The following is a 12,890-nucleotide window of genomic DNA, read 5'->3' as shown; positions in this document are numbered from 1 at the left end:
TTAGTTCAAACAAGTTTAAAACATGACAAAAATTACAACAATAGTATTATTATATTTTGTATCATTCATTTTATTTTACAATCTACGTTTCATGTCTGATTTTCATGATAGAGTTTAATTTTTATGAATTTTTTATTTTTATTTTAATATTTTTATGATTTTTAAATTATTTGTTGATTTTACATATAAGATAAATAATGTTTTGTCAATATAAAGTATATGTGTCAGCTAACATCAGTAGAAAATTAATATTTTAATTAGTATTTTCATTAAAGAAAAACGTTTTAACTCTTCTTTTGAAAAGCCAACAGTCAAATTTAACTAAAAAAAATCATATTAACCAAAAAATTATAAACATTGATGACTAAACTTTTCATCATGTCGAAAATAAATAGAAGAAGCTTCAAAATGGTGACAGGTATTTAGATTATTAAAAAATGCTTAATAATAAATTTGGCCACTAATGTTTACCTGTTTTGTTCAAATGGCTTTAATTGTATTTTTAAACCTTTTTTGGCCATTAACCTTTGGTTTATTTTTTCAAATTGTTTTTTTCTAATAAATTTGATGAAAGTACCATTAAAAAAATTAATGGGTTTAATGTGGAACCGTTTGAATGAGATATAATTTATTACTTAGGTAATCCAATAAGATAATTATATGTAAAAATAAATCATACATGAAATTAAAAAAATAACTCTTAATTTTTAAAAAAATAAACATAATTATCTAAAAACAATGTTTCAAAATGTTTGTTTATTAAGAGGTTCCAAAAAGATAATTAATAAATCAAACTGAAAATACTGAATGTGTGCATTCATTTTGAAACATATTTTTAGATAATTACATTTATTTTCTTTTAATTAAGATTTATTTTTTTAAATTCATGAATTATTTATTTCTTTAATTATTTTTTACATGTAATTATTTTATTGGGTTATCTAAGTAATAAATTACATCTTATTAAATATATTTTACATATGAAATTCCACATTATCCTGTTAACCTTTTTAACAGTATTTTCATCAAATCTGTTAAAAAAATTAATTTCAAAAAAGAATAAAAGTTGATGAAAAAAGACTAAAAAATACAATTAATACCTTTTTGACAAAATATATAAACGTTAATGACTAAATTTGTTATTAAGTAAAAAAAACTATATTGTGATTCCTAATTTGAATTCCAAAATAAAAAGCAATTATGTAGTAATATATATGTTAGGGTAATATTCAATTTAAGTATGATATATTCATATATGCATATAAAATATTATATATAAAAATATAAATATTTGTTATACTGATAGTAAATAGTTTTAAAAAATTAATATATAATATTTAATTTTAAATATTTTATTATATCTTAATAAGACATTCGTTAACTATTGATTTTATTTGTGGAGACTAAAAACTTCACTAAAATTATATTAAATAATTTGCTATATAAAAAACATTTGACTTTCACTATTGACTAGATGACGAAATTTGCATGGAACTCACGTCGGTTCCAAGGTCAGATGGAAATTAGAGGCACTGTTCACACTGGTATTCCACGTGCCGCTCTCTGACCTTCCTTTCAAAAGTATGCAACTTCGCTATTAGGGTAAATTAAAACAAAATATTAATATTTTATTAAATTAGATGATAAATGATTATGTTTAGGTCAAACTATAGTTATGATATTTTTATTATGTTAAAATTAAAATTAAAATTTAATATAAATTTAGTTATTATAATTTTATAATGTCATTAGCTAATTTAAATAGTTAACATATAATTTATTTCAGTTAAAACGAGATTATATTTTTTCTTAAAATTGCAAATTTCAACTTATGAAATAGACTTTTTTTTGTGTTAACTATTTGAATTAATTAATGTCACGATCAAAATAGAGAACTAAATTATAACAAATTAAAATATAAAAACTAAATTTCAAATGTGAACATAATAGAAGGATCAAAACTACAATTTAACCATCCTAATGATTAAAGGAAAGAAGACAAAGACAGTTGGACAACCATCAATGAGGGAAACTCTTACAGCATTTCTTTTATATATAACTAAATTATGGTACAATCATGATGTTGATGAAAAATTTATATAATAAAAATATTTATTTTTGTTTAAAATAATAAATATATTCATTAAAAGTTTATTTAAGAACCAAATTAATAGTTCAAATACTAAACTTAAAGATTTTGGATTTAGAGTGTCTTTGGTTTACAAATTTTACTATGTGAATGTTGATATAGTAATACAACAAGGAGGAAGTATGAAGGAGAGAGTGGTGAGTGCTGCGAAGGTCGACTCCCCCAATTGAGATGGAGAGCCAGAAGCAATAAGGAGTGAAAGTGAGGAAAGTGATAAACTTGGAAGCTGAAGGTAAGTTGACAGAATATTGAATTGGTCTCTCTTTTGAGTTGATCCTCTTTCATTGTTCCTAGAGAAATTTATAGGTGAGGGTCCCGTGTGAGGTGATGTCAATGTGTTGAGCTTGTCATTTAGCCATTATTGCCGAACACATGGGGCGGGGTCTTTGATGGGATGAGGATGTCTATGATGGGACAAATTCTGTCATTCATTTTGACTTGACAGTATAGAGCAGTTGAACCCACGTGATGTTTGGCGACCAACAACATCACATTCCCAATGAAAGCTTGAAAGGTCGAGTACTAGATGGTTTGGACTTGTTTGGGTGGTTGTCCCGGAAGGTAGGATATGTGAATCACTACCTGATTCACTATGGACTGGCTTGCTGTTTGGGTATCCTTTTGGCTTGTGACGTGTCCTCACATGGATGGGAGTGTAACAATGCGATTTTTTATTGATTTATAAAATATAAAAAAATAAAAATAATCTTATAATAATATAATTCACTTAATAAAAGAATGTCCAATTGAATTTATTTTTGATAGAGATAATTACTTATTCATCTTTTATTAAAATCCATCGATGTTGACTAAAGCTATAGGTGAAATAGAAAAAGTCTCGGATTTAATGTCCGGATAATTCCTACTCGTTTCTCTTGCTAAAAAAAAAAAAACTATAGTTATGTCCTGATTTCTAACCATTCTGGTTGAATACGATTGGCGGATTAATTTCTTGCAGGTGAGGTTTCTTATAGATATGATTCCTATTTATAATTTTATATGTATATGCATCACTTTCACTTTCATTAATTTTGACGAAAATTTCGATTAAAAATATCAAATATTTTGAATGTAGTAAAATACTTCATCCGCAAGATTGTAACTATTACTTGCGTGTTCATCACCAGATGAGAAAAAAAAAAGTCAGCTAGAATTTCTTCTCTGACTGTTTTTTCTTGGAGTTCCTTGAAGTGTTTAATTTTCAAATTTCCACTTTTTCATTGCAAGAACTTTCCATTGATTGCATAACCTTTGAACCGGTCATTAATTATCCCCCACCCTTTTCTGCATTTTCTTGATTTCCCATGGAAATTTTGTTTTTATCTGAAACATTTAAATACTTTAATAGAATTAGAGTACAATAAGCGTACAACCTTTTCGTATCCTTCACCATTATCATTTCCCAACTCTTGGTTCAACCCTCAAAGGTACATCAACAGGTTTTTGAGGTATATTGTCACGTGTGTCAAGATTTTCAGCCTATTCAATACTAACAATGATTTTAATGGACTTTACTTTGGTTTGCAGGAGGGGAAGCATTGGAGTAAGCTTAATCTGTCGATTATATTTAGTTATGGGAAGCAAAATCTCAAAGGGTTGTAGCAGAAGGAGGTCTCGAACTAGCAGGTCAGGTGGTACAGATTCATGGAGTCCTTTCGGATACCCCACGCCACCACAATCTGCATATCCTCAACAAAATTATTACTACACGCCGCAACATCCTAGTTATGCACCATCGCCGTCATATAATTATGTACCGCAAACGCCTGGGTGTGTACATAGGACTATGGAGAGGAAATACTCAAGGATAGATGATAACTACCAGACATTGGACCAGGTTAGCTTCCTGTTCTGCTATTCTTTGAGTTTTTATCTGTTTTGTTCTTTTGTATTGGTTAATATGGAGAAATGGTGTGATTGTTGTTTACTGTCAAACATGAAGGCCCTGGAAAGCAAACAGATTAACGAATTATAAAGAAATGACATGTAAGAAATTGATGATTACAGGTTACTGCTGCTCTTGCACAAGCTGGCCTTGAGTCCTCTAATCTTATTGTTGGTATTGATTTCACAAAGAGCAACGAATGGACAGGTATTGCTCATTAACACCATCAGATGCCTATAAATTCATTGTTGTTTTTTTCTTTCAAAATGATCTGCAATACACCATGCTTAAACTGTCATGGAAAACCAGGAGCGATGTCATTCAACCACCGAAGCTTGCATCACATCGGACATGGTCAAAATCCCTACGAACAAGCTATAACGATTATTGGACGGAGCTTATCTGCTTTTGACGAGGATAACTTAATTCCCTGTTATGGATTTGGAGATGGTAAGGTTCATCCAAATTGTTTTCTTACCATTCTACATTGATTTGATTTCGGTATTCGGATTATATGACGACACTATTCATATATTTGCCAGCATCAACACATGATCAAGACGTCTTCAGTTTCTATCCAGAAGAGATATTTTGTGAAGGATTTGAGGAGGTGCTCGCACGATACAGAGAAATTGTTCCTCAACTTCGACTTGCAGGTGCCCTGTTTTACTTGGTTCATTAGCTTATTCTTGTTATATAAGTCGAAGCAGTTGGTTCTTACGGCGATCCTTTGTATTTTCTTATGGCAGGACCGACATCTTTTGCACCCATCATTGAAATGGCGATGACTATTGTTGAGCAAAGTGGTGGTCAGTACCATGTTTTGCTGATAATTGCTGATGGGCAGGTAAATTCACAACAGTACTTCAGTTTTGTACAATACCAATGGCATTCACTCCAAAAGCCTAGATTAGAGTAACAAAATTTCATCATTAGAAAGTAGATCATGTTAATCATCATTGGTTTGGACAATAAATGAGATTGGAATAAGAATTGATAGTAAAAGATAGAACTCTGATTTTACTCTTATGATGAATCATCCAAAACACAGATGATCTCAGCTCTCCAACTCTTCTGTCTTATCTTTACGCACATTTTAGGTGACTAGAAGTGTTGACACACAGCCTGGTCTACTTAGCCCCCAAGAGCAAAACACAATTGATGCAATTGTAAAAGCAAGGTAAGTCTCATCAACTTCCTATATGCTTTAAATTGCCTAGCACCAAATATATATCCTCACATAGTCATTTGGTTGCAGTGAATTCCCCTTGTCAATTGTCCTAGTTGGGGTAGGTGATGGACCATGGGACATGATGAGGGAGTTCGACGATAACATCCCTGCTCGTGCCTTTGACAATTTTCAGGTGAACAATATTTTATCTGCTGTAATTGTTGCAAACTGTAACTTTGTTTTTTGGTATAAAAGAGAATAAAGTGGAACTTAGATCTGTTGAATGGCAACTCTTTTTGTTTTCGATCATGCTAGTTTGTGAACTTCACCGAGATAACGTCGAACATCATGAATCCATCAAGAAAGCAGGCAGAATTTGCACTGTCAGCCTTGATGGAAATACCTTCTCAATATAAAGCAACGATTGAGCTTGGCTTATTGGGGTAATTTATTTATGTTATTTGACATCCATTCATGATCATTTATTTTAAATGTATTAATTAGTATCTTTTTGGTTATCTTTGTACCATTAAAATCAGAAGAAGGAAGGGAGATACTACAGAGAGAGTTCCCCTCCCTCCTCCCATTTATGGTACCCCAAACCCTTATTCACGCACAAGCAGTTTCCAGCAGAATGTATCTCCTTATTCTGGATATCATACTTCAGCCACTGCTCCATCTTTAAGCTCCCTCGACAATCACCAGGTACACCATTCCAATGAAAATAACACTCGGACTCAATTATGAGCGTTAAATACGAGCACTTAAAACAAAGTAAAGATGTCTTAAGTAACAAAGACATTACCATAAGGTATTAATCCTTTTCTTTTCCCTTTTGCTCCTGCAATTTGACAGGTTTGCCCCATTTGTCTTGTTAATCCCAAGGATATGGCCTTTGGTTGTGGACACCAGGTTGATTACTTTCTGTATTTCTCATTACTCATTTCATAAAATCATACAATATAACGGGTAGTGATATCATTAATTCTCTTTTCTTTTCTTTTTTGTTCATTTTATTAATCCTTCAAATTTGACAGACTTGCTGTGACTGTGGAGAACATCTGCAACTTTGCCCCATATGTCGTACAACTATCCAAACGCGAATCAGACTCTATTGATCTGCACCCCTTCTCTTAAACAGCATTTTTTATTTCGGTTACAGCTGAGTCCGGTATTTCAAATTCCAAAAGAAAGGAAAGATCAGCCATTCAGTCATTCTAACCTGAATATATATATATATACATATCCATTGATGAGATTTTACAATTCTAAGCAATTCCAACATGTACAGGGGAGGTCTGTGGGGAATGGAGTTCCAATATCCTGGGAGATTGAACAATTCAAATGGATTGAGATCGCTTTCATTCTTTTTTGATTAATTTATGATTGTTATAATTGTCTCTTTTTGATGAGTTTTTCTCTTTCTCTTTTTTTTTTTTTTTGGTTTGGGGCGGGGGGGGGGTGTTTCAATGTTTTTTTCCTTTGGGTGTCATTGATATATACATATAAAGTCTGCTGAAGCAAATATATAGTACTGTTTACTTATTTTCACAATGGAAAAAGTTCTAACATATTCTCGGTAGAAAAACGAAAACGAGATAAAATTAGAATGCTACCTTCCCACCATTCTCCCACATCAGACATTAGAATGGTTTGAAGTAGAGAGTTTGGACAAAAAAAGAAAAAGAATGATTTAACAGTGCTTGGTTCAAGCTCAGTTGAGTTTTTTTTTTTTTTTTGAAAGTAAGACTGGAATTTTATTGAAATAGGTTAAAAACAAAGCTAATAGTCGGCCCAATCAGTGGCCCAACTGTCTGTCAAAATTAAACTACATTAAAAACCTATTGAAAAAAAGACTATCAACTTTCTGACTACTTTATTAGAAACTGAAATGCAATAAAAGAGAAAAAATAATTTAACACCTAACCCAGTCAAATCAAGGAACAACTGGACTCCAATAGCGTCTATTGAATTATCATTTTCAAAGCTCTAACGTTCCATCAATAGCAGTCCCCAAAGCATTAATATATCACTTCTGCTATCTGTTTTTATTTTTCTTTTCCTGTGAAACATTTCATCAATCTGGATTTCTTGACCAAATTCCTGTTGAGGCAAAAGCGTGGCTCTCCAGATCTACTCCTCCCAGATAAGTATTTTCTCCTTTCTCAAGCGCATTCTTTGCTAATCTGTGAGCATCCATGTTCTCCGATCTATGGGTATACTGAAAAATGAGTTCTTGAAAATCGGCTTTCTTGTTCTGAATATCTCTAATAATGGCTCCGATGACTGATTTATCTGTGGAATTCTCCTGGCATTTTTTATTACTGTTTTTGAATCCCCCATAAGAATTACCGACTGGATCCTTAGTAAAACCCCTAGCTTTGCACCGTCTAAACATGCATATGCCTCTGCCGCAAAAGAAGAAGGAACGTTTCTATGGATAACCGTCTTTAAAACCTTAACATTTCCCCTCAGATCCCGTCCTACAAGGCCAGACGCTGAACTGAAAGTTTGCTGTCGTACGCTGCATCAAAGTGGATCCTGACTCTCGGTAGGGCCTCCTGTACCCTATAGCTTCTGTATATGCTCTCATTTTTTTAAGGCTTTCAATCCTTCCTGTTCTGCCATGTATCTTTGAATATTAAGTACTAAAGCCCTTCCTGTTGTGATTTTCCTCTTGTGAATAAATTGATTTCTGGAGAAGCATATCCACCATAACGCGTAACAGAATAGTAGACATTGGCCCTTGTCGCTCCTCTTGAAGACCCAGGTTAGCCACTCCCACATAGACTGACTTATGTTATTTATAATCCAAGAGAATTTTAACAAATTCCAAACTTCGGCTGTTATAGGACATTCTCGGAAGACGTGGAGGCTACCTTCAACCGCAGAACTGCATCGAGGACATATGTCATTTGAAACAACTCTCCTGATTCTGAGGTTAACAAAGTTTGGTAAAAAATCCCAAGAGATCCGCCAGATTGTAAATGCAATTTTTGATGGCATCTGTAGGTTCCACAGTTTCTTGTAAAATTCTTTTATTTCGGTTTGTAATAAATAGTAACTAGGATCCGAGTTAGCAATTTGTAATAGTTTATAGGCACTACAGACTGAGAACCCACCAAATAATTCTCCTTTCCAAACCTGAAAATTTTCATGCTCAATCTCTACAAGGGGAATTTGAAGAATTTTCCGAGCAATGTCCTCTTGAAAGGTATTATTAACCAGATCCAATGTACATTCTCTATTAGAAGAATCAATAAGGTCCGAAAGTAACTGTATTTCACCTCTGTTTGTTCTGTTATATGCTTCAATTTTGTCAACCCCCTGAATCCAGCTATCATCCCATATGGATATCCTATCTCCTCTGCCCACTCTCCAGCACATCCCTCTTTGGAGAAGACCCTTTGCAGCCCATATACTTTTCCAGGTAAAAGAAGGTAAATTTCCCAGCTTTGCAGTTAAGAAACTAGAGTGCGGGTAATACTTTGGTTTTAAAATTCTGGCTAATAAAGAATTTGGATAATTAATGAGACGCCAACCTTGCTTCACTAATAACGCAGTATTGAACTGACCAAAATTACGAAAACCTATACCCCCGTCTTCTTTTAATGAACAGAGATGTTTCCAACTACACCAATGAATTCCTCTTTTACCCTTTTCTTTCTACCACCAGAACTTAGCAACAATACTTTCCAACTCATCACAGAGTGTTTTAGGAAATAAGAAATAGGCCATCGAATATGTTGGAATAGCCTGTAAAATGGCCTTTATATAAACTTCTTTACCACCTTGTGATAAAAATCTGATGCTCCAATTGTCGATGCATTTTTTGAACCGGTCCTTCATACTTTGAAAAGCAGCCTTCTTTCTTCGCCCCACCATATTAGGTAGTCCCAAATATCTTTCTGGATCATTCGACCTCCTTACTCCTAATAAGTTAACAATCTGCCTTCTATCTTCTTCCTCCGTGTTTTTGCTAAAAAATACTGAGGATTTTTCAAAGTTTACACACTGTCTCGATTGAGTTTTGTATTCATCTAAGATTTTCTTGAAAATGCTAGCACCCCTCTTTGTTGCTTCTCCAAACAAAATACAATCCTCAGCAAATAAAAGATGGGAAACTTGTGGCCCTTTCCTACTTACCCTCACTCCCTTTAAAGTGCTTCTTTTCATTGCCTGCCTCAATAAGCTTGATAATCCCTCACCACATAAGAGAAATAAAAATGGGCTAAGTGGATCGCCTTGTCTCAATCCTCTAGATGGCGTGAATTTAACCCCGTTATGTCCATTAATAATAACTGAATAGGAAACGGTGGAAACACATTTCATGATAGCCTTCACCTAGTTAAGATCAAACCCTATCTTTATCATAACTTCTTCAATAAAACTTCATTAAACCCTATCATAAGCTTTACTCATATCAAGTTTAATAGCCATTAATCCTTTTTTCCCCAGTCTCTTCTGTTTTAACTTATGCAGTACTTCGTATGCTAGCATCACATTATTTGAAATTAATCGACCAGGCATAAAAGCACTTTGGGCCTCATCAATACATTTTCCAATAACCTTTCGAAGTCTACTTGCTATTACCTTAGTAATAACTTTATTAAGTACATTGCATAGACTAATCGATCTATGTTGCGACATTGACAAAGGATTATTAACTTTGGGTATAAGAACTATATTTGTAGAATTTATTGAACTAACCTCCATATCTTCGTTCAAAATTTGAGAGCAGAAAGAAATAACATCTTCTCCCAAAATCTGCCAACACTTTTGGTAAAAAACCGCTAGAAAGCCATCCTCCCCTAGTGCCTTCGTTGGTCCCATCTCAAAAACTGCTTCCATGATTTCATCCTTTGTATATGATACTGTAAGAAATTGATTATCATCCTCTTGAATACATTGCTCAATCCCTGATATTATACTATCATTATTCCTTCTTCTCCTAGTCGTGAATAGATTTTGAAAATAAGATCGCGCAGTTCCTTCAATATCTTGCTGAAGCTTCAACTCTCTTCCTTCTTCGTTCATCAGCTTATGGATAGAATTTTTCCTCTTCCGTTGTGAAGCTTGACTATGAAAGAATTTTGTGTTTTTATCCCCAAATTTCAACCAATTAATCCTGGCTCTTTGTTCATAATATCATTTTTCTTTTTCAATCTCAAAGTTCAAATTTATTATAGTCTCTATCAGCTCAGCTAAATTCTCATCATCCCTTTCGACTTCAACCAACTCCTCTAGTTTTTTTGTAAGAGCCTGTTTAGTTTTCTTTCTAGTTTTTTGAATTTCTCCAGCCCACATCTTCAACCCTATTTTCAAAATTTCCAACCTCTGCAGCAATTCCCCTGACGATTTCTCCCAAATACCCTTTACCACCTCAATAAAAGATTCCTCCATTAACCACCAAGCTTTAAATTTAAAATTACTGTTCTGTACCTTAACTCTATTTTTCGTAGTATCGATAAGAAGAGGACAATGATTTGAGAATGAGTGGATAAGATATTGGGCCTTCACCTCTAGAAACAACGTAATCCAACCCATGTTAGCAACTCCTCTATCAAGTCGTTCTCGTATATTCGTCTCTGGAAGATTACCTCTTTCCCAAGTGAACCAACTACCCTCAAAACCCACATCATACAATTGACAATCTTCAAGCGTTTTCCGAAGCATTCCATTCTTTTTCATCTCTGGGTAAGCCTCTTTTTTTTTCACAACCATACATTATTTTGTTGAAATCTCCACAAACCAGCCAAGGCATTTCCATTCCTGTGGCTAAGCTTCTCAAAATCTCCCATGACTCATTCCTATACTGAACGTATGGAGATCCATAAAATCCTGTGAGTCTCCACTTTGCTCCTTTTTTGTTATCTTCAACTAGCACATCAATATGTCTTTTAGAGAAACTACATAGAATTATATCAACATTAGTTCTCCAAGCTAAACATAAACCTCCCCTTGTACCTTTAGGATCAACTTTAATACCATTGAGATACACACATCTCCTTCGAACTATTTCTATCTGCTTTCTTCTTAGTTTTTCTCCATGAAGAAGAATATTTAGGGATCTTTTATCTTCAGTAAATACTGAAGTCTTCGAACCGTTCGTTGTCTCCCCAAACCACTGACGTTCCAGCTTAAGATTTTCATTACGCCTGGTCGGCTAACTTCTTGGTAGCCGCCAATGATAACAAATTTTGACCTTCCATCTCACCCCTGTTTCATTTTTCCCCTCCTCCCCTCTTAGAGCTTCATCTTCCAGGTCATGATTTATTAACGCATGCGTCTGATAGGGCCATGATTTCTCTTTTTGTTTATCCATAGCTAATCCTCTCCCTTCTAGGCTAAACCCCAATATTGAATCAATGGTTTTCTTTTTGCTTTCTTTAGGATCCCCACTTCTTGAGTTCAACCCCCTGATCTATTCTCCAACCACCCTCTTTCTTTATCCCCATCCTCATCTTCTCGTAGCCAGATACTATTCATTGATAAAGTTCTACGTGATAGTGCCCGCAAAGATAGATCCCAGCCCATCTCTATGAAATCTGTTCCAATCATCATTTTTGTATCACAATAAGAGTCATTATGTCTCGAACAGCCACAGAAAAAACAGAACAGCGTTAGACGTTCATACTTAAACTTGACGTACGAACATACTCCGTTTGACATAACTTGCTTCTTTCTTCTTAATGGCTTCCTAACATCAATCTACATTCTAACTTTCATATAATTGCGATTTTCCTTACCCAAATTTGAACCATCATACTCTAAGAAAGCTCCAATAAAGTTCCCAAGTAGCTTCGCTAGATTCTCAGAGAATAAACTAATTGGAACATTGTGGATTTGTAACCAAAACGGAACATAAACTAAAGGTATTTTAAGCGGATCTTCACCTCTTTTCAATTTGCTCAGAATTAATAAATGATTGTTAAACATCCCCGGAAGACCCTTTAAAACTCTCTCCATATCCATACTATGAAAAACCGTGAAAAGATACCTTTTCTCCCCCAAATTTCAGATCTATACCCCACAGATGAGATGCCATAAATTTGCTAAAGTCCTATTCATAGCTGGAAAATTAATGATACTAGCTGTTAAGAAACATCCCACAAGCTGGTAATCTCCCACATCTGTTTGCTTCCTTGAATCAGCCTAGATCTGTAAAATTTCTTCTTCTTCTTCATTTATCGATAACTGTGCTAATTCAGTCTCCATGGTTGCAGGACTAAAGAGCCAGAGAACACTACCACTAGCCGAATGACTAAATGAAGAGATCCTTGAGAGACGTGGAAGATCAAACAATAGAAATAAAAAATACCTAGAAAACCAAGAAAAAAATAATCACAGAAACCTAAGACTCGTGCCAGAAGCGGTGATATCTCATAAAAATTAAATTTATGGTATGTAATATTATAATACAAACATTAAAATATATTTTAATTTGTTTATATTTTAAAATTTAAATTTTTAAAAAAAATAAAAAAATAAAATTATTGAAAGTTGAATTAAAAATAGTGTAGATTTATTTTTTTTATTTTTTATTTAAATATCAACAGTCCTAAAACAAGTATGAATTAACCATCTATAATTATAACTATATAAGCAATGAAGCTTATACTTTGAATTAGAGTCAGCTTGGACAATTTGGCTGAGCCTATGAACAAGTACAATTCAAAATTTTA

General features: G+C 33.6%; 2 protein-coding genes and 1 long non-coding RNA gene across 4 annotated transcripts; 2 read left to right on the top strand and 1 right to left on the bottom strand.

The window, feature by feature from the left end:
• Positions 1-3,240: 3,240 nt before the first annotated feature.
• Positions 3,241-6,607, top strand: LOC107908267 (E3 ubiquitin-protein ligase RGLG2). Of its 2 annotated transcripts, none has more exons than XM_016835497.2 (12): positions 3,241-3,576; positions 3,677-3,986; positions 4,157-4,241; positions 4,344-4,484; positions 4,577-4,690; positions 4,784-4,881; positions 5,135-5,214; positions 5,293-5,398; positions 5,521-5,648; positions 5,745-5,910; positions 6,061-6,117; positions 6,243-6,607. In XM_016835497.2, the coding sequence occupies exons 2-12, from the start codon at positions 3,723-3,725 to the stop codon at positions 6,321-6,323; spliced, it is 1,320 nt and encodes a 439-aa protein (XP_016690986.1). In that variant the 5' UTR covers positions 3,241-3,576; positions 3,677-3,722; the 3' UTR covers positions 6,324-6,607. The 2 variants fall into 2 exon arrangements, with proteins under 2 accessions (XP_016690986.1, XP_040944836.1); XM_041088902.1 differs by having other exon boundaries at positions 3,241-3,597; positions 6,243-6,589.
• Positions 6,608-6,753: 146 nt separating this feature from the next.
• Positions 6,754-7,976, top strand: LOC107909727 (uncharacterized). Its single transcript, XR_001687330.2, has 2 exons — positions 6,754-7,756; positions 7,910-7,976. It is a non-coding gene; the product is annotated as an uncharacterized lncRNA (long non-coding RNA).
• Positions 7,977-10,353: 2,377 nt separating this feature from the next.
• On the bottom strand, positions 10,354-10,896 carry LOC121214570 (uncharacterized). The gene has a single exon (XM_041088345.1). It carries the CDS (start codon positions 10,894-10,896, stop codon positions 10,354-10,356), a length of 543 nt encoding a protein of 180 aa, XP_040944279.1.
• Positions 10,897-12,890: the final 1,994 nt, after the last annotated feature.

This window comes from Gossypium hirsutum, chromosome D02, assembly GCF_007990345.1.
Source record: "Gossypium hirsutum isolate 1008001.06 chromosome D02, Gossypium_hirsutum_v2.1, whole genome shotgun sequence".
Classification (NCBI taxonomy): Eukaryota; Viridiplantae; Streptophyta; class Magnoliopsida; order Malvales; family Malvaceae; genus Gossypium; species Gossypium hirsutum.
The sequence above is the reverse complement of the archived record's forward strand: the minus strand, read 5'-3'. Positions and strand labels throughout refer to the sequence as shown.

What these genes read in the sequence shown, in the direction of transcription:
- LOC121214570 (XM_041088345.1), bottom strand. Translation starts at nt 10,896, where the DNA reads ATGAAAAAGAATGGAATGCTTCGGAAAACGCTTGAAGATTGTCAATTG.
- LOC107908267 (XM_016835497.2), top strand. Translation starts at nt 3,723, where the DNA reads ATGGGAAGCAAAATCTCAAAGGGTTGTAGCAGAAGGAGGTCTCGAACT. An exon ending in CTGTTATGGATTTGGAGATG is followed by an intron (nt 4,485 to 4,576) that starts GTAAGGTTCATC and finishes TATATTTGCCAG; the next exon opens with CATCAACACATGATCAAGAC. An exon ending in GTGCCTTTGACAATTTTCAG is followed by an intron (nt 5,399 to 5,520) that starts GTGAACAATATT and finishes CGATCATGCTAG; the next exon opens with TTTGTGAACTTCACCGAGAT.